We start from the raw sequence: 21,740 nt of genomic DNA on the forward strand, positions 1-21,740 counted from the left end.
CCAACATTGGCCATGCCGCATGGCTGCAGAATCCCCTGGAAACCCATTTTTGCGTCCAAAAATGACCCGGTCTCCCTTTTTCTGCAAGCAGAGAAGCTGCTTGAATCCACTCTATAACGTGGAAGAGCACTCCCATGCAACAAAAGATGTGGTCAGGAATGTATCACCGCATTTATATCTCACCGTGTCCACACCCCACTACTAGTCCGCCACGACAAGGACCAAAGTTTGTAAGGGTCCATTATAGGTCAGTGTGGCTTGAGATTGCTATTCTTGCATTGTCCATTCAGTGCATAGTGTGTGAATGTTGCACCAAAGCACTCATAAGTTACAGGCCCCAGAAGCCATCCATTAGCCTTACAAGGAAAAACATACACGCTGGCCTGCATAGGGTTGACAACTCCATCTCCAACCTGTGCCCCGACACTCCACCACGGCCAAAGCTGATCCCACCGTGTGAGACGTGATGGACCTCTCGTTCCGAGGGCAATTGTGCACAGTCTGTGGGCAATATATTGGTGGGCACACACGCACCCCTCTGATCTCCCACGCCCACAGAGATGGCTGCCAAGAGTAACCACCTCCCCGCCCATTGCACTTGCAGCAGTCCAGAGGGGGATAGAGCGCGCAAGGCCACAGGTGCGCGAGGAGGAGGAGGAGGAGGAGGTAGAGGAAGCGAGGCCTGCGCCAGAGGAACTTCCCCCACCTGCTGTCGAGGAGCAAGAGGAGGGTGTGCCCGAGGGATTGGAGGCACCACCAGAGCCACCGGCCGAGCAGCCCCAAGGTAGGTGCTGGCGTGGGCACAACAGCAGCCACCGGAGGCCGCTTCTGGAAACCCCCGGGGAGCGCAGGACACGCGCCACTCCATGCGATGGCATGAGTGGGCACACCTGCACAGCGAGCGGTGTCGGCTGGACTGCCAACATTGGAAAGATTAACTCCTGTGGTGTGTTGTGTCCTACTGTGTTGCAGATGCTGGGATGGGCAGAGACCTGGCCATTCGGGAGGCAGCTCTGGGGGAAGACCCTGGCGGCAGGCGTGGGCCACAACAGAGCCGGCTGCGCCGACCTGTGGTGGAGGCACCACCAGAGCCACCGGCCGAGCAGCCCCAAGGTAGATGCTGGCGTGGGCACAACAGCAGCCACCGGAGGCCGCTTCTGGAACCCCCCGGGGAGCGCAGGACACGCGCCACTCCATGCGATGGCATGAGTGGGCACACCTGCACAGCGAGCGGTGTCGGCTGGACTGCCAACATTGGAAAGATTAACTCCTGCGGTGTGTTGTGTCCTACTGTGTTGCAGATGCTGGGATGGGCAGAGACCTGGCCATTCGGGAGGCAGCTCTGGGGGAAGACCCTGGCGGCAGGCGTGGGCCACAACAGAGCCGGCTGCGCCGACCTGTGGTGGAGGCACCACCAGAGCCACCGGCGGAGCAGCCCCAAGGTAGGTGCAGGCCTGACGTGCATCCGCCACTCAATGAACAGGCAGTATGTGTCTCACCGATCAATATAACTTTATTGTTTGAACACCCAACATTTGAAGGACAACTTCAAGAGTCACAGGCCACAGGCGTGGGCCACCCGGGCACCACCAACCCTCATAACTTGAACCGCATAACTGTTAACCAAACGTGACCTCAAACCAAACAGCATAACTCTAACCAGATCAAAATTGCATGAATTCTCAACCGACAGGTCATCCCATGCTTTGACTGCACACTTATGACCAGCCCCAATTTGTTCACAGTTTCTAGCGTTGGCGAGGCTCCACCAACAAGCGCGCCCCATGAAGGCCCCTCTACCAGCAGTATGTCAGGGCCACCAGCGAGCAACCCTCAGGGGACGGACAACGTCCTGAACGCCATTGAGGCACTGGAGGGCCGAATCATGAACACCCGTGAGTGAGTTGGGCTTCGGGTTCGGGCGGGAGTGTGGTGAGGCCGAGGTGTTCATCATCTGCTTGGTTTTTTTCCAGTGAACAATGTGCAGAGCAGACTTGACACCGTGGAGCGCCTGCTCCTCTACCAGGGAAGGAAGCACAGGGCGCTTGAGAGGCGTGTTCGGGCACTGGAGCAGCAGTTGTCCGCACAGCAGTCGACTGCAAGGGAGCAGTGAGATGACGGGGGGTGGGGGTGTTTCCATTCGATGCCTGTTGCAGCACTTATTTGTTGAAAAATAAAGTTTTTGGGTTTGTTGAACGCCTCGTTGTCCCTGTTTTGGTGCATTGGTGGGAGCCGGGAGTGGGAATTCATGCTTTTGAGAAGGGCGCCTACAAGGTGAGGCGATCCCTGGACCTGCCAACACAGGAGCGTCTTGGCACACCTTGCCTCGGCTGAGGAGGAGGGGCAGGAGGCTGGCTGATTGTTCCCTCGTCCAATTCTCCCTGAGCTGGCGTCGCAGGCTGGGTGTTGGTCACTACCGGTACAAGGGGTGGCCTTTCTGGAGCGGGCGCCACCGGTTCCTGTCGCCGGAGCATGGCCTCTCCAAGTGTTTGCAGCGTGCTGACGGCTGCACGCATCACTTCCAGGTTCTGGTTCCAAGCGCTCTGGAACATTGCCTGCTCCTGACGAGTGGCCTCCATGAACTCAGCCCGCCACATCTGAGCCTCGGACTGCTCCCTTCTCCGCTCGGCAATCTCCTCGCGGTGCAGATCGGCTGCCTGGCTCATCATTTTCTCGGCCACCTCGGTGCTTCCCTGGGTCCTCCGCTTACGGTGCCTGATTGCTGAAAGACGTGTGCCAGGAGACAGCTGGGCAGCGGCAGCGGGAAGGCCTCCTGAAGGGGAGAGAACAGCAGCAAGGTCAAGGCACCAATCAAGTCGAGGCCTCCCCATTTCCCAGTCTGGGGGGGGGCACAGACCTTGGTCGGCCAGCCGTAGGGACTGATGCCTCCAAGGCCCGGCCTCACAATGGGGGTCACTGGGGTACCTGGTGAGCCGCTGCTCGGGGAGGGTGGGCTGTTCTCCTTTCCAGAAGTGTCCTCCGCACCGCTGGCAGTGCCCGCCTCAGTCTCATCTGCGCAGAAGGCAACATTATCAGCGGACTGGGGAAATACTACAATGGCTGCCCCACAGAGTGCCTGTGTCCCTGAGCCCACACCAACCTCTGCCCAGGCCAGCCTGGGCAGCGCTTGCAGGGGATTCTCTCAGGGGCAGTGGGCCCGAGAATCACAGTTTGGCCGGGGGAGGGGGGCCTGGCCTGTGCCCAGGGCGGGGGGGGGGGGTTTCAGTCATGGCTGCCAGGAAGAGAGCCATGCAGCCCCAGAGAATCACGGCATGGCCTGGGGAGGGGAGAGTCTGGCCCGCCCCACAGAGTGCCTATGTCCCTGAGCCCACACCACCCTCTGCCCAGGCCAGCCTGGGCAGCGCTTGCAGGGGATTCTCTCAGGGGCAGTGGGCCCGAGAATCACAGTTTGGCCGGGGGAGGGGGGCCTGGCCTGTGCCCAGGGCGGGGGGGGGGGGGTTTCAGTCATGGCTGCCAGGAAGAGAGCCATGCAGCCCCAGAGAATCACGGCATGGCCTGGGGAGGGGAGAGTCTGGCCCGCCCCACAGAGTGCCTATGTCCCTGAGCCCACACCACCCTCTGCCCAGGCCAGCCTGGGCAGCGCTTGCAGGGGATTCTCTCAGGGGCAGTGGGCCCGAGAATCACAGTTTGGCCGGGGGAGGGGGGCCTGGCCTGTGCCCAGGGCGGGGGGGGGGGGTTCAGTCATGGCTGCCAGGAAGAGAGCCATGCAGCCCCAGAGAATCACGGCATGGCCTGGGGAGGGGAGAGTCTGGCCCGCCCCACAGAGTGCCTATGTCCCTGAGCCCACACCACCCTCTGCCCAGGCCAGCCTGGGCAGCGCTTGCAGGGGATTCTCTCAGGGGCAGTGGGCCCGAGAATCACAGTTTGGCCGGGGGAGGGGGGCCTGGCCTGTGCCCAGGGCGGGGGGGGGGGGTTTCAGTCATGGCTGCCAGGAAGAGAGCCATGCAGCCCCAGAGAATCACGGCATGGCCTGGGGAGGGGAGAGTCTGGCCCGCCCCACAGAGTGCCTATGTCCCTGAGCCCACACCACCCTCTGCCCAGGCCAGCCTGGGCAGCGCTTGCAGGGGATTCTCTCAGGGGCAGTGGGCCCGAGAATCACAGTTTGGCCGGGGGAGGGGGGCCTGGCCTGTGCCCAGGGCGGGGGGGGGGGTTTCAGTCATGGCTGCCAGGAAGAGAGCCATGCAGCCCCAGAGAATCACGGCATGGCCTGGGGAGGGGAGAGTCTGGCCCGCCCCACAGAGTGCCTATGTCCCTGAGCCCACACCAACCTCTGCCCAGGCCAGCCTGGGCAGCGCTTGCAGGGGATTCTCTCAGGGGCAGTGGGCCCGAGAATCACAGTTTGGCCGGGGGAGGGGGGCCTGGCCTGTGCCCAGGGCGGGGGGGGGGGTTTCAGTCATGGCTGCCAGGAAGAGAGCCATGCAGCCCCAGAGAATCACGGCATGGCCTGGGGAGGGGAGAGTCTGGCCCGCCCCACAGAGTGCCTATGTCCCTGAGCCCACACCACCCTCTGCCCAGGCCAGCCTGGGCAGCGCTTGCAGGGGATTCTCTCAGGGGCAGTGGGCCCGAGAATCACAGTTTGGCCGGGGGAGGGGGGCCTGGCCTGTGCCCAGGGCGGGGGGGGGGGTTTCAGTCATGGCTGCCAGGAAGAGAGCCATGCAGCCCCAGAGAATCACGGCATGGCCTGGGGAGGGGAGAGTCTGGCCCGCCCCACAGAGTGCCTATGTCCCTGAGCCCACACCACCCTCTGCCCAGGCCAGCCTGGGCAGCGCTTGCAGGGGATTCTCTCAGGGGCAGTGGGCCCGAGAATCACAGTTTGGCCGGGGGAGGGGGGCCTGGCCTGTGCCCAGGGCGGGGGGGGGGTTTCAGTCATGGCTGCCAGGAAGAGAGCCATGCAGCCCCAGAGAATCACGGCATGGCCTGGGGAGGGGAGAGTCTGGCCCGCCCCACAGAGTGCCTATGTCCCTGAGCCCACACCACCCTCTGCCCAGGCCCGCTTGGGTAGCCCCCACCCGGCCCCTCACCTGTTCCTGCCAGTCCACTTAAGGTCGCGTCAGGATCATCCCCGTGCTCCAGGAGGTCTTCTTCCTCGAAGCCAATGTGCCCTGTTAATGGAAACAGGCCAGCATCGTCAGAACGGATCTCCTCTCCCCAAGCCCGAATGGCCCCCCAACACCGGAATCCCTCACTCCACCCTGCCCCCACCTACCGCTTGGGAAAGGGGTCGACGTCCTAAGATGGTCCGCATTGATGGTGACCAGGTCATGGCTGAAAAGCTCCTCAGAGCCCTCCAGAAGGTCCATTGGGTCTGGCCTCGTCCTGCCCTCCACCTCCAGCACAATACTTCTTGCAAGCCGCTTTGGGTTAACACTCGCATCCCCCCTCAGAATGCTGTCGAGCTCCCTGAAGTAGGGGCAGGTTGTAGGCGCGTTCCCAGATCGACCATTGTGTGCCATCACCTTCTTGTACTCCAGGCGCATGTTTTTGGTCTTCGAGCGGCACTCTGTAGCCGACCGCTTGTGGCCCCGCTCAGCCATCTGCCTCGAGATTTTCTCGAAGTAGTCCAAGTTCCGGTGGGTGTTTCTCAGAGCTTCCTGGATCTTCTCCTCACCCCAGAAGTGTAGGAGATCCATAATCTCTCTGTGTCGCCAGGATACTCCCCGCTTCCCAGCAACTGCCCCCCCGCTGGCCATGCTGCTCCAAATACCCACGTATGCAACAAACACCGGCGTTGGCTACTGTGCTTGCGAGTTGGGAATTCTCTCGTCCCTAGGATGGGGCCCCTCAAAGCTCCTCAAATCAGCGTGCAAGGGAGTTCAGGTCAAAGGTCGACAATACGTGGCGTGGCGGGATTCTTTGAGAGGAACAAAATGGCGACCGCACTAAAAACGAAGAAGAGGCGAAGAAGCGCAAGTGCGCCTTTTGAGATGTTTCGCAACATCGATAAATGTTTTCTGGGAAACAAAAAAAAATTTCCAGCCGCACGGAGAAAGGCAAGAATGGCAATTCCTTGCCGTTCTTTGCCGAAGTGCGCATTTTCGCACGTCGATCAACGCATTCCCGTTCTTGCGCAAATTGCGCCCGGTTTTTTAAAAAAAAAATGGCCTCGCCATCGGCCGGCGGGGGGGAAAGGGGCAGGCCTCTGAGCGGTGACGGGGCGTCGCGAACAGTACAAACCCGTACTCGGATGTTCACACCGGCAGCCTATATCATGGAACAAGGCGCCATGAAGCGCAGGTAAGATGGGACGGGATATAACGGGTGTGAACGGGTTTGAACGGTGAAAAAGCGAAAGCACTCGCTTTATTAGTGCCCATCTGGAATCGGCCCTAGATGGCTTTGTTTGTTTCTATAAAATGCGGAAGGAATGTTTGTTGTGCCTGCAAAGGATTCTGAAGTTATCCGAAGAGTCCAGATTTAAACTGGCAGGGAGTAAGTGTCAGCTTGCAAGAAATCATATCATGTTCCTGGGATACTGTCAATGAGAATGGGCTGGAGTCCCAACTCCCAAAACTAGATATGATTTTAAAATAACCTGGAAGATGCCAACAACCATAGAGGAGGTATAAAGAGTCCTTGGGTTCTGTGGTTTCCATGGAAGATTTGTAAATGATTTATCAGAGAAGTACTTCTGTACCAGCTTAATAAAGTACGGTTTTGTGTGGGAAGCAGAGCAATAGGCAGCATCTGAGTCACCGAAGGAGGGTCTGCTCAATTATGCAATCCCTAAATTCTCAGATCCATCCAGTCCATTTACTGTAAATTGATTGTAAGGTTGCTGAAGGATTTTCACTAGAACAAACATGAACTGGGAAGATGCGGACCAGTAGCTTTCGGTTGCCAGAAGTTGAATGAGAAAAGTATTCAGCAACATAACTGGAATGTTTAGCTACAGTGGGGGTTTTCAAAGCTTATCAATCCTATTTAATAGGTACAGAATTTTATATGAACAAGAGTGCTTTGTGGTGACCGCTTACAAAGCACAATTCAGAAAGTTATTTATGCAGATGGACCCACAAATTATCTGACTATAAATTCACAATTCATCAGAAACCAGAGAAGCAGAATATGGTTGCAGATGCTCTGAGCTGCACAGGTGCAAAGAAAATAGATGCAGCCTGGTCCTGGCCAGACATTGTCCAGGAACAATGCAAGGACTGAACTGAATGCAACAGGTATATTGAAAGAAACCTAAGATGGGGATAATTGGCACAATTCAGGAAATACTATTCATTAATCCGGTATCAAATATACTTGTTTATGAGGGTCACAACATTGTTATGCCACCACCATCCTTACAGAGAACAATATTAGAAACAGCAGGTCCCCCAGGATATGAAAAAACACTTCATCATGTATCAGAAAGATTATTTTGGATTGGTATGGCAAAGGACATTACAGAGCCAGTTTGGTGTAGTGGGTAAGAGCACGGGACTCTAATCTGGAGAGCCAGGTTTGATTCCCTGCTCCTGCACTTGAAGCCAGCTGGGTGACCTTGGGCTAGCCACAGTTCTCTGCAGCTCTCTCAGCCCCACCCACCTCCACAGGGTGATTCTTGTGGGGATAATAATAGCATACTTTGTAAACCGCTCTGAGTGGGCATTAAGTTGTCCTGAAGGGCGGTATATAAATCCAATGTTGTTGTTGTTGGTGTTATAGAATGGGTGCAATATTTTTTCTTGTTTGGCAACAAAAGAAAAGCACCAGCAAGATGAGAGAGAATCCCATTAGGAGACAGCCTGCAACCTGCAAAACCATGGAAATTCAGTCAAGTTGGCTTGAAAGGCCCACTTGCAGAATCGCCGACTGGGAATCAGCGTTTCCTGGCAGCATATGAGGCTTTTTCAAAGTGTGTGGAAAGAATGAGACTGCATTTGTGAAGCATGTTATGTTGCAGTTTGGCCCACCAAACTGTATTAGCAGTGATCAAGGAAAAGAGTTTGAATCACAGTCATTGCAATAAATTGTGCTAACAGCTGCAGGTAGCCAAGGTAAAGACAAGTTCTGCATACCTTTCAGGCAGTGGAAAGGGTGAGCAGCACAACTGTTTTCATGCTTAAAGTTCTGGTGAGCAAACAGTAGAAGGATGGGGATTTAAAGGTTCCATGTGCTGTGTTCACTTATAACACTAGCAGATATTCATCCAATACTCACCTTATGAAATTATTTTGGGTCTTCATAAATTCATACTTCCATGTGATTTACTCTTCAGGCAGCAAGACTAGATGAAGCATATAACATCTACACAAGAGGCTGACTTTGCACAAGCCTATGTTAACATTCTGCTCAGTTTTTAGAAAAGCAGAAGTCCAGATGAGACAGAAACGTGAATATTAAAAACAAGGTGCTAGGACAGATAAACTATATTGCGGTATAGGAAGGGGATGAAATTTGGCTTTGTAACTGGAGAAAAAAAACAGCTTTGAAAATTTTCCAAGATTTATGTCTTTTTGGAGAGGGCCTTTACAGAGGTTAAGAAACTGTGAAACTGAGCAACCTATCCTTATTGACAAAGAAAGGCCCTTGTTACTAGTACACAAGGTCACCAAAAGAAACAGGATCACCGGAAAAGGTTGAGCGGCACAGTCTAAAAGGTACAGCAAAGAAAGACACAGTAAATGTGTCATTACAGGTCCCTGTACCTTTTGAGGGGCATCCAGTCTTTGAGGAAGAAATGCTAGGAAATATTGAGGACTCTAATGGACACTACAGGCAAAACTGCAATATATCAGCTGGACCTGTCAAGGTACCTTGAACTCCAAGCCCTAGTTATCAATGACCTGAGCTTAGCTTATAGAGCTTGAGCAGGAAGACTTTTTTGGTTGACAGATGGTGTCTTTCTAAATATTACCTTGTAAGTTAAGTTGGGGAGGTATAATGGCTACAAAACCATCCCTACCAGCAGGTAGTACTGTTGTACGTCTGAATGTTTGGGTTGATACTAGTTGTTCCGGCGGAGTGGAGTGTTTAATGATTTTAAGAGAAAGCTGTGCTGGAGACCACTTGGAAACCTTTCATTTAAAATAAGCCCTACTGGATCAGACCACTGCTCCATCTGGTCCAGTATCCTGTTTCAAACAGTGCCCCTGGAGGGTCAACAAACACACACAGAACCAAAGTCTTCCTCTGATGTTCGCTGCAACTAGCACTGCATTTCAGAGGCTTATGGTCTCTGGATTTGGAAGTCCCCTTTACTCACCATGGCTAGTAGCCACTGATCTTCTATGAATCTGCAAGGCTCTTTTGAAACACCCTTTTGAAGCCATGCTTCAGGCCATCACTACATTCACTGAAAGTGAATTCCACAATTTCAACTACTCTCTGAGTAAAGAAGTATTTGCTTTGCCCATCAATTTCATCGGGTGCCTCTGAGCGCTAGTGTTTTGGGACAGTGAGAAAAAGCTCCCTCTATCCACTTTCTCCACACCATGCATAACCTTATATACCTCTATCATGTATCCTCCTGAGCTACCTTTTTTTTCTAGACTGAACACTTCTATACATTCTAGCCATTCCTCATAAGAAAGGTGCTCCAACCCCTTAATCATCCTGGTTGCCCTCATACTTTTCCAGATCTGCAGCATCATTTCTGAGATACAGCAAGCAGAAGTGCACAGAGTTCTGCCCAATAAGCTCGCACCATTGCTCCATACAAGGGATCTCTAGTATATGCTGGTTTATTTTCAATCCCTTTCCTAATAATCCCCACCTGGAGTTTCCCCTTTTCACTGCTGTTGCACACTGAGCCACCATTTTTGTCGAGCTTTCCGCTACACCCTCAAGATATCAGCCTCAGCCAGTTCAGACCCCATCAGCATATATTTAGGGATTTTTGTTCCAACATCATCTTACACTTACCAACATTGGCCCAATTTGTATAGATTCTCATATTACACTGCTCACCCCTTATTCCAAATCATTTACGAGCTTGTGAACTAAGGGCAGATTTCTATTGCTCTGCCCAATGGATTGATCAAGCTCTCCTCCTGGGACATCCATGTTGGGCTCAGTTGTTGGCAAAAAGGACTATGCAAAGGCCAATACAAGCCTACAAACTGATGATGTATTTTCTAGCCATTTCACTGGTTCAGAGACAGGGCACTGCTCCCTAAAATAGGTCAGACCCCACAACTAAAGAAGTAAAAATTCTCAGGTAATTCATCTGAGTCTGTTGAGGCAGGCTTAAACCCCACCACCTCTCATTACAGAAAAGAAAGGTCTGTGGAACAATCTAAATAAATATGAGCCAAGAATAACCCATTCTGAGTGACGAGGCTATAAATACGCAGCTCAGGTTCAGAGAGCTTTTCACTTACTACATAGTAATCACTCACATCTACTTACCTGTTTTATGTGACAACGTCTAGGTTGGAGGGAGTGTAATTTAGGAATCTTCCCTTTTTGCAATTAATCAGTGATTTAACTGCTGTCTCACTGACTTGCCCCATTTTCCCAGAGCAACTTTGAATCCCACCTCAGTCTTCTAGACTAGAGCACATATAAATTGGAAATGGAAAACAATAATCGGCACTCAAAAGCCTACTGCCTTCTAACTCTTTCAGCAAAGAGTTAATTTCCAGTTTGGTGTAGTGGTTAAGAGGGGCAGGACTCTAATTGGAAGAACCAGGTTTGATTCCCCACTTCTCCGCTTGAATCCAGCTGGGTGACCTCGGGTCAGTCACAGCTTCTCAGAGTTCTCTCAGCCTCATTCACCTCACAGGGTGATTGTTGTGAGGATAATAATAATACTTTGTAAACTGCTAGACCAAGTCTTCATAGGCACAGGATTGTTGACTACACACAGAAAAATAACAGCATTTCCTATCTCCTGCAGTATGTAAGTGCTCCTATTAATACAACTATTCAGCATGATATTGCTAGGGTTTAGGATGACTGGTACCTAGCTCCCCCCATGCCCTCTCCCTCCACATTTCTGGATACAGGACTGTTCAGAGGCTATGTTGCACAGTCTGTTGCAGATGGACCTGTAACACGGAGAAAGGAAGGGATCTGTTGCCTAGCACTAGCAACATATAAATCCCACTCTGGGCCCAAGAAGGTCAGAGAACAGGCTGTCCTGCCACTCTGTAATCTGTGTTCTTCCATGGTGTCAACTCAGCATGGGGAAAAAGGTCAAATTGCATTTGTCAATCCAAATCTTCCCATTATAGCAAGGCATGTGGGTTTATGTGACAAGAGCTCAATGCCTTCTCACTTTTCAGGGGGTTTATGAAGAACAATTCCAGTTTGGCCCAGAACTTCCTGCATATAGTTCCAGTGTGTGTGGTTTGCATTTGCATTAGGACATAATGTGGGCTGCTGAGACTCGGACTCTGTGGACTTAGAACTCTGCTGACAATGACACTGTATTAGCAGAAGCTGTATCTTTTTGTAAAGCAAACTTTGGTTCATGTGCAACCATTGGACTACTTAAAATACTTAATTGGGATATAGGATATCTTGGGGGCGAGGGAGACATTGTAATTATACTTATTTTCCCCCCGGAGTGGAAGAGTAACATCAGCTTCCATCTGCCTATGTATGTTTTAATCAGCAGCAAAACAGACTACATTTATGCAGACCATGTGAGAGAAATGAATTTGGGCATTTTATACTAAGAAATTTCTGTTTCCATCTTCATCTCAAGTAACTTGCCATGTAATTAATGCAGTCTCAAAAAATGCCTTCCACAAACTCTGGCTCAGAAGACGGTCCTCTACCTTGACATGGCTGACCTGGCCACCTGGATCCACAGCATGGTAACATCAAGACTTGACAACTGTAATGTACTTGACACCGAACTCCCTTCAAATTAAACTCAGAGACTCCAGTTGGTGCTTGATTATCATCAGGAGCTAGCCAGAGAATTCATATTACTTCCATTCTGCAGTCATGCCATTGGCTATCCATCAATTACCATGTTTTATTATCACATACATAGCCCTTCTTGGTCTTGGCCCCTCACATCTACAGGACCACCTGTCTCCCTGTACTCTGCCATGGCAGCTTTGCTCATCTGAACAGGGCTTCTGCAGGCGCCACTCTGCAAAAGGGCAAAACCAACAGCTGTACATGTGCATTCTGTGTAGTGGCCCTCACCTTATGGAATGTCCAGCCTGAAGAGGTCAGGACAGCTTCCACTTTCCTGGCTTTCTGCATACTGTGCAAAACCGAGTTATTCAGGAGGGCTTTCTCACACAGATAACAGTGTTGTGTTGCAAAGAAATGGTTCAAAGAGATGATCCAATAAATGGATGGGGACTGCAGGTTATACTACTGTGTGCTGTCTGTTATTGTTGTTTATTTATTATGTCATGTCTGATTGCTTTATTTCAACATTGTTTCAGCTATTTATCAGATCTCTGCTTCTTTTCAAACTTCTCCAATCTATACCCTATTGTATTGTTTATTTAACACCCCAGCTGTTGATTGTATTGAATTAAACTGTAATCCACCTTAGAATTATAGGGCTGGGTCTTCCAGGGTCATCTAGTCCAACCCCCTGCACAATGCAGGAAATTCACAACTACCTCCCCCCCCACACCCCCGTGACCCCTGCTCCATGCCCAGAAGGTGGCAAAACACCTCCAGGATCCCTAGCCAAACTGACCTCGTGAAAATTACTACCTGACCCCAAGTGGTGATTGGCATTACCCTGGGCATGTAAGAAGGGGCCACAGGAACTAAACACTGATGTAAGCCTTCCTGCCCTCCCTCACAGAATCAGCACTGCTGTCAGATGGCCATCTAGCCTCTGCTTAAAAATCTCTAAAGGAGAGCCTTGAATCTCAGTGAGAAAGGTGGGCTACAAATAACATAAATGGGTAAATAAAATGCAGCCCTGAGTCCGATGCTCAGAGAAATCTACAGCACCAAAGCAAAGACTAGGTTAGTACCTTTCCCCTTCCTTCTGTTTTCAGTATGCGCACAATTGGTGTGTGTGTTGGGGAGGGGTGAATGAGCACTCTCTCATGGGAACCCCCATACGCCTAATGTAAAATGCTACAAAGCCCCTCAAAGGCTCACTCCATCCTCTGCCGTTTGCGAAAGGAACTAGGCGTGACCCAAAACCTCGAACGAGGGTCCAATTTCCATCTTCACTTTTCCTGCTGTTTTGAAATCTGAAACGACAAAGCCCACCCCCACCCCGCCCCCCACACACTCGCACGTCCCCCACTGTCGTCCTGTTGGGCCCCATTGATTGACACCGCGAGCCATGGAAGGGACCCGCTTTCAGGGCAAGGGTGAGGGAAAGCACGGCGGAGCGCGAAAGGAGGAGGGGAACGCCGAGGCTGGGAGAAGCCCCCTCCCCAGCTCCTCCGAGACCCGCGAGCCCGGCTCCTCCGCAAGAAAGCTCGGCGGCGGCGGCGACGCCCCTGGCCACGCGGAGCCCCCCTCCCCCAAGCCAGAGCGGCTGCCCCCACTCCCAGCGCCGCGCCGCGCTCCCTTCGCCCCGCGGAGGCCTGGTCCCGCTCACCTGGCTCGGGCGGGCTCCCGTCTCCTCCGCCTCGGGGGTGGCGAAAGAGGGGGCGCCGACTGGGTTGCGCTGCCTCGTCTCGCCTCGCCCGCGGACGCACAAAGCGCGGCGCTGCCCGCCCGCGATTGGCTGCCTCCTTGGCGCCGCCGCGCCTCGATGCCCGCCCGCCAAGGATGGGCGCTCGCTCAGCGCTGCCGGTCCGGCCCGACAGCCACGCGCAGCAGCCGCTCTCGGCGGGGTCGCCCCGGGACCATCCGCCGCTGCAAGGCCAGAAGGCGCCCCAGAGGACCCGAGGGCAGGGCAGACAGAAGCCCCGCGCTTGCTCCCTGCCTCCCCCCCCCCCCCGCTGTGGTTCCAGATTCCGCAAAGGGACCGGATGGCCGGCGAAGAGTCGCGTTTGAGCCGCTTGAACGGCCGTATAATGGGGCTAAAGTGCGAATGAACAATCACGGCTGACCGGCTGCTCAGCACGAAAAGGAAGCCGAGGGCGGGGGGCGCGCTGGGAAAGCTCAGAGGCTCAGGCGGCGGGAGGGGGGCGGAATTTTTAAACGAACTGCAGGAGGTGCAGGCAAACTTGGACAGCGTTGGATGCAAATTAGACTGGAGGGTGCCAGGCCAAATAAAAATTGACCGCTGCCCCTTGAAAACAGAAAATCTGGTCACTAGTTGAGACTCAAAAGTGGATTACAGGATTATAAAAACAATGCAATAACGCAGGATTATGTCTTTAGAAGGCAACAATGTAACAAACCTCTCAGGAGACTAAACCTCCCTGGCCACGAAAAGTGTTGTAGGTGATGAGGAGTACCTTGCATTAAATCTGTTTTCAAGTCTTTGCAGATTTGCATGTGTATACCCTAACTTGCCTATTGAAATGTCTTTGAAATTGTCTGTACTGACCCATACTGTGTAATCCGCCCTAAATCTCAGCAAGAAAGGTAGACTATGAATAAATAAATATCCAGTAAGCAGACAGTAGAATACATTAAAAATGCAGTAAGGGGAAAGGCAAAAGAGAAGAGTATGGTCTAAAATGCTCCATTCACAGAAACCACAACCCCTTTTGAAAAATGCCCTTCTGAACTGTTCTGTGTTACACATTCTGCAAAATGATACAAGAAAGGGAGGCAGTCTCATCAGGCAGGCCATTATCTTAAGAGGGATCCACAATGAAATTCACATGGAGGGGCAGCTGTTGAGCTTACCCTTTCCAGTGAAGCACCTGCAGAAGGCTTTGCTCAGATAAGTGGAGCATCTCAGGAGAGGTGGTCCTGTAGGTATGTGGGTCCCTGGCTATGAAGGGTGTTGCACGTGATGGCCACCATCTTGAATTAAACCTGGAAACTAACTGGTAACTGTAATGGGTGAGCAAGAGCAACAGGGGGTAAGTTGCGGGGAGATAGAGCTGTCAGTTTATGGTGACATAAGATCCTCTTGGAGCCAGGCAGCCTGGGAATAGACCTGCTACTTTTTACAGCTCTGGAACCTCTGAACCACAAATGCACATTGGTTAATCTACCTTGGGGCCTATATGGGGTGAACTCTGAAAAGGTGCTGTCTCTTTGTCTGTGTGGTGTGTTGTATGCGATGGGACCCTATGAGTGTGTGCTATCTCACACAAGGAGCGACATGTCCACCCTTTTGGCTTAGCAGGTGCCAGAAGTCCTGGAACTTGTAAGACTCTTGAGCTAGCAACCTTTCCCATTTTCCCTTTTATTTCTTAGACTGCATGCTGAATGTATTCCTTTATGCATTAGAGATCACGCCTAGTAGATAACAATTATTTAGTTGGAGAAGCCATGCCTTGATTCCTGCTACAATATGCCCTGGCTGCTCACTACACTACTGAGAGGAACAAACCCTGCATGGCTGTTTCCTCTGGGGCAGTTATGGAAGGTAGGGGGCATCCCAACTCAACATGTTGCCAGATAGCAGAGATCACAGAGGTGGTGGCGGCGCTACCCAAGGTATCACAGGAGGTACACAATTCCAGGTACATAACAATAAACAATGAAGCTCCTGTAGGACAGGTGTAATACAGTCTACCTAGATCCTGGACAGTAAATAATCTCTGGCATTCTGTACCAACTGGAGTTTCCAAATCGTCTTCAGGGGCAAACTCATGTACATCACATTACAAACATAGTGTGATGTGGATCAATGTGGCCAGGTTGGCCATTCGAGGATGCCATCCTCCAGGTTTAATGAAAATGAAAGAAAGCATTTTTCACAGCTGAATTAACTTGCCTCCCCAATAATGATGCTGGGTCCAGTATAACCCCCGACTCTGAAGAGAATTAGCAAGGGTCAGCGGAACCCTGTCAAATATGGGAAGCATGAAGCCTTTCAAGACTCAGCCTTCCCGACCAACATCATCTCTGTCTTTCTTGGCAGGATTTAATTTCAACTTGTTCACCCTAAGCAATTTAACCATAGCAGCAAGACACAGGCTTGGGACATCTGTAGTAGTGTCAGGCAGTCTGAACAAAGAAATATGAAGCTGGTATTGTGAGCCCTATTGATGAAACCCAGTTCCAAAGCCCACAGGCTTTAAACACTTTTAACTGCCCCCACTTTAAACAACATGGGGGCAGGCAAAACACAAGCTTTGTAGAATCCCACAGGGCCAGTGCAGTGCCACACTGATGTTAGCTGTTTTCCAACACCAAACTTCCGAGTCTTATACCAAAGGAATAAGTATATTTTTGGGTACCTACTTCTGCTTCCAGATGGCTCAGCAGGATGGCCAGATCTATTGTATTCAAAGGCTGCTGGTAAAATCCAGTAACAACAACAAAGAAGCACAACTTTGAGATCCTCAACTAAACCCACCAATGCTGTCTCCCCACCAGAGCCTGGGCTGAAACTTGATTGAAATAAATCTAGTATATGTGTCGTCCAGGAAGACTCACAAAGCCTTTTTTTAAACTTACAAAGCCTTAAAAGACCAAGGTACAGGGCATCTGAAAGGGTGTTTCCACTATGAACCTGTTTTGTTGGGAGCCTACTCTTGCCACCCTTGGTTTCAGCAAGCTATCGGGTAGTAATTTATGTTCTAGGTTAGGAGAGTGTATTTGGCTTTTTATTCTCCTAGATTGAAATGGATTCAAATACTCAGGATAGGAATGTCTTAAGATGCCAATACCCACTTGAGTGCCTGATTCAAAACAGGAGATTAGCATCTAGTCAACAGTAGTCCAGGAAAAGTTTTCTTAGGAGCGTCCTAATGATCTCCTCCCAATGATCTTCTCAAGGAGGCCTGGACCACTCCTTCACTTCATTGTCTCCTGGGTGCAGCTGAATGCTTTCCTTCAGTAAGATGTTATCAGCCCAGAAGGGCCAAAGTCAAATAGTTGGCTGTATCTCTCCAAGCACCCACCCACATCCTCAGAAATGAAGCTTTCCAGAAAGAAGATACTAATAAAGCATCTAGTATTCTACAGAACTCAATGTAGCATCTAAGGTGCAGCAAATACAAGTGATTTAGCATAGAAATCACCGCAGGTTATTAAGGCTTATTATTACATACAGTTTCAGATCCTGGTCTGACAGGCTCCATAAACATGGTGAGTGGAGTGACCTGCATTCAGATATCACACTATTCAGTTTAATTAAACTAGGATTTTGTACTATGCCTGCACCGAGCCTCAAGAGAAGTTTTCATGTTCAATTGTTCAGTAAAACACCTTTGATCAGAAGTCTAGGATCGTTATTATCATTTATAAACCAATTGGCTGAAAAACAAACAAAACCCCCAAAAGCACAGTACAAGACATTTATTTTAAATCTAATTCCTAAAGGTAGTCATTAGAGGCCAATACTGGTATTTATATAGATATACACACAGTTGGAAAACAAAATTACAGCATTATGTTCATTACTTACAACATATCAGCCTTAAAAAGGCTTTACACAAACACTCATGCCCCTATTTAAGAGGCTGCTTGAGATCAAACAATCCAGTTCCTCCTTTGACAACTTTCCCAACCACTAGGCAAGCAGAAGGAGATTGTAGCTCATCATGGGAGCCTAGAACAAAGAAAATGAGAAAAAATGCTTGTAAGACCAATGTGACCAGCAATGCTATTCTTAGCAATGAAGTGAAACAACTCTTGTCTAATTCTCTTTTTATGAAAGGAGACATTGGAGTCTGAAAACTCATCAGGTACTCAGCAGTTTTTTCGAAACATTTTCCTTCAACAAGAATGAATTTGATCCAAGTATCAAAATAGTTTGCTCTCTCCACTTACCTGAAATTAGAAAGGTGAAATCTTGACATTTTGGGCCCCCCTGGCAAAATACAAGTCCTAATGGCCATGCAGACGGTCAGATACCAGAATTAACCATGGCACTGAGAAGTTACTTGTGTGTCTGTCCACATCCAGCTCCCAGCATAGAAAAAGGAGGAAGCCTAGTGAACCACTTACTATGGATCAATATTATAATGGTAAGGGTCCCTCTGGCTCCCTATAAAGTAAGACCTTTTCCTTTGGAGTGTCAGTTTTGGTCAAGAACAGGGTTAAACCTAAACACAGATTTACACTGCAATCCTAAACAGAGTTACTCCTGTCTAAGCCCACTGAAATCATTGTGCATAACTGTCCTCTTTGGCTGGGCTGACATGAAGCTGGAGAACGTTCTTTCCCATCTGTAGCATCTCCAAAAATCCCTTTAAAATTAAAGTATGGGAGTGGGAAAATGTTAGCCCCGTCCAAGAGCCTGATCAACCTGCAGTGTCTATATGTAAAGCCATACTTTGCTAAGCAGGTTCAGACATCAGGAATATGGCAAAGGAAACAGGCAGCTATGAAATGCAGCAACTGAAAGGTCACCTCCTACCAGAAGTTAAGCTGTTTACCCAGCATTGCTGCTTCCTTCAAGAACTTGTAGCTGGTCTCAAATGTCATTTGCTGCAATGGAGAAGAACTGGACTGCATACCAAACCGATTAAGTGGTTTGTAAACACCTTCAAAGCACATGTAGTCAGACACCAGAGAGAGATGCCGAGGATCTACTGCAATCCCTGTTGACAGAAAAACAAGGAATGTCAAGGCATGTCAGGACTCGCCCTCCAAAATATTATGGGGAGATGGGAGGGGGATGCAGTGGGGCCTTCTCGCCAGTAGATCATCTTGAAATCTTAAAATTCTCCATCACCACCTCTATGAAACAAGCTGGAAAGAAGGCCAAGGTGGTGACAGTGAGTTCATGTTTCTCTTTTGAGTAAGAGGCAGTGTTATGATGAGTGCTAAATTCCAATAGTTGAAGCAAACTGAGATGACAATGTTAAGTGACATGTGGACGGTTTAGACTCCACAAATGTCTAAGGTTTGCGGGAAACAGTTCATAGAAGTTACGGCTTCTCAACTGGTTTCTAACTCCTCCACAATATGGAGCTACACTTCTGCTCCCTATTACAAAGCTGAGCTATTCCAGTTCCACCGCTTTTGTAACTCTAGGCTCCTTGGGAGGATATGCAGATTCACTTCAGAAAGATGCCTGTCAGAAACCCCACCAATGCTGGCTCAACGTAACAGTGGAGACTCAGGCATTGATATGTCGAACTGCTTCTTGATTCTATGAATGTGACTTCTTGTCTAAGTATTTAAGTGCAACATTATTTAAAATAGCTATATCCTGCCTCACTAGAAAAACAATGACTGAGCCACACATATATATCCTTGCTATGTTGTTTTTACAGGACAGTAGCTTGCATAATGCAAAAACAAAGAAATGCAGGCAGCCCTAACTCTTCACTCAAAGGTGGCTGAACAGCAAAGATACGTGAAAGAGCCTAACACAACCGCCAAAAGCTTCTTAAACTCTAGAGGGCTCCTGTAAAGGCAGCTGCAAAAGAGCAGCTCTTTCTTCTCCACTTAGCTGCAATCCATTAGGAAACTGCAGTGAACAGCACTGATTCTGCATGAGCAAATGACTCCATAAGAGCATGCTGGTCTACGACGATCAAACCAGAAGAGCTTGCAAATGGTGCTCAATCTCGCTTTGGCAGGCCAGGAGATGCATTTTCAATTAGAAGTCCATTGACCTGATCGAAAACAATCTTACCGTACACAGCAAACACATCTTTAATCTCTTTCTCAAGGACTTTCAAGGCAGCCTCGATGCCGTAAGTATTAGCCATTGCATGAATATCATTGCAATAAAGCTTCTTCAAATCCAAAATCTAAAAAATAAAACAGGACACGGCAGGTGATTACAATGAAGAAAAATTCTACCTCACCTGTCCCAGATCACCACTTTTGTGAATTGGTACAGAATGACTGGATAAATTAGCAAAGAAAATTTGTATGCAGCTTGTTTGAAAGCAGGGAAGAATAGCTGACATATGGCTTCCCTATAACTGAGCCCAAAGGTTGCCAAAGCAGTCATACAAAACCAGAGAGCCAGTTTGGTGTAGTGGTTAAGAGCGTGGGACTCTAATCTGGAGAGCCAGGTTTGATTCCCCACTCCTCCACTTGAAGCCAGCTGGGTGACCTTGGGCAAGTCACGGCTCTCTGGAGCTCTCTCAGCCCCACCCACCTCACAAGGTGATTGTTGTGGGGATAATAATGACATACTTTGTAAACCGCTCTGAGTGGGTGTTAAGTCATCCTGAAGGGCGGTATATAAATCTAATGTTATTATTATGTTATTATTAGTACTGACTCCATTGCCTGGTGTATGTGACACAAAGGCTCTGTGACTGATCATTAGTGCTATGCCATTCCCTGGAATAATCACCCTCATTTTCTGTTCTCAAAGGTCTCTATAAGCTCCAATTATTCCTTTAAAAATATTTAAGTTGTAGATCAACAGGAGCTTCTTAAAAGGTCTGCTAAGTAATGAAGTCAGGAAATGCAGCAAATGCACATCAACATATATTGGCAAAAATCGTACCCATGGCAAGAACTATTCTCTTCTCCTCTATTGGGGCCACTTTGAATTTCTGTCCCCGCTGCCTGAGAGGAGGTTTGCAATGATCAGACAATGGAACTGAAATGTCCATTTCACAGACTCTCAATCCAAAGATAGATGGAAAGGCTCCCCTGTTACCTGATGCCACTGAAAACAGCTTTGATTTTCTTAAGTAAAAATGTACAAGTGGGGGGAGGGGTTTCAGCCGTGACCAAATGCTGACCCAAAAACAAAGAGCTTTGAGTCTTTTTGATGAAATCGGGGGCCAGTGTGAGCAAAATTCTGGAAAAATAACTTGAAAATGGCACAAGAGGGACTTCAAAGAGCAGCAATCGTTCTTGAAAGGGAGGGGGTTTCCCCACTGCTTGCTTTCTCTATCACCCCACAGGAATGTTGCTTCATTACATACGTCAGTGTATTGGAAGAGCTCAGGAAGGTTTATCCCTTCCGTTTGTAACATGAGTGCCTTCTCTTCTTTTTTGATGGTGGTTTCATTTAAGAGACATCGTGTGATCCCCTTGGTCTCATGGATAACTGTTTTGTTTGCCAGGGAAGTCAGCAGGGAAGCCAAGTCGAAGTACTCCTTTGACAGTGGAAGTTTCAAAGTGACCTAGAAGGGAACACAGTGTAATGATGTGCTGACGGAGGTGCGAGCCATGAGTGCCCCAGAAAAAAGCAAACCGACAGTCCAAGAACACAAAAAACATACTTTCTTAATCTACAGTGTTGATTGATTGAATGCAGTGTTCTTAAAACTTCCCAAATCCGGGACTCACTAAGCATGGGTCCCCCTAGGCTGAAAGGAGGTAACAGGAAATCATGTGACATCACAGTCATGTGACAAGGGAAGGTGCAGAGTTATGACCTCACTGGTGTCAAGGCCAGGACTGAGGACTGCAGACCAAGACAGTCGAGGACAGGAAACATCACCTAGGCACCAGAAAGTGTACTGTAGTAAGGAATAAGCCACGGATCAGAGCCTTGCAGGAATCTTTGCATGTGCGCAGAGAGAGGCGCAGCACTTCCCCCAGTATACATGTGCACTAACAGCAGGCCTTCCATAAGACATGAAAAAGGAGCTCTATAGGGGCCCCTGCACCAGCTTGTGAGATTCCACAACCCAGCTGGGGGTTCTGATGGGCTGAAGATCTAGAACACTGAGAGAGCAACTTATTTGGGTCACTTGCTTTCTCCTTTTTGGTTCTTTGCAGATCAGGTAAAGTGATTGGTGTTACAAGATGGTAGTGCTGGAACAGCCTCTGTTCCAATATCAACAGAGCACTCTAAGTGGGGTGGGTAACCTGCCAACAGACTTTTGCTAGACAATCTG

At 49.6% G+C, this 21,740-nt stretch overlaps 2 protein-coding genes across 3 annotated transcripts in view; both read right to left on the minus strand.

Annotated features, from left to right (window-relative positions):
* The window catches only part of LIMD2 (LIM domain containing 2), a 35,530-nt gene extending 21,700 nt beyond the window's left edge, over window positions 1-13,830 (minus strand). For both annotated transcript variants that reach the window (XR_008597938.1, XM_054992457.1), the window contains exon 1: window positions 13,496-13,830. The gene's annotated coding sequence lies outside the window, so the exon portion shown is untranslated. The remainder of the gene's footprint in view (window positions 1-13,495) is intronic.
* Window positions 13,831-17,256: 3,426 nt separating this feature from the next.
* The window catches only part of POLR1A (RNA polymerase I subunit A), a 58,438-nt gene continuing 53,954 nt past the window's right edge, over window positions 17,257-21,740 (minus strand). The window contains exons 31-34 of the mRNA XM_054995023.1: window positions 20,820-21,020; window positions 19,562-19,679; window positions 18,354-18,518; window positions 17,257-17,524 (exon numbers count right to left, since the gene is read on the minus strand). Coding sequence (XP_054850998.1) covers window positions 17,424-17,524; window positions 18,354-18,518; window positions 19,562-19,679; window positions 20,820-21,020 — 585 coding nt within the window. The 3' untranslated portion in view covers window positions 17,257-17,423. The remainder of the gene's footprint in view (window positions 17,525-18,353; window positions 18,519-19,561; window positions 19,680-20,819; window positions 21,021-21,740) is intronic.

Source organism: Eublepharis macularius, chromosome 12 (genome assembly GCF_028583425.1).
Source record: "Eublepharis macularius isolate TG4126 chromosome 12, MPM_Emac_v1.0, whole genome shotgun sequence".
Taxonomy (NCBI): Eukaryota; Metazoa; Chordata; class Lepidosauria; order Squamata; family Eublepharidae; genus Eublepharis; species Eublepharis macularius.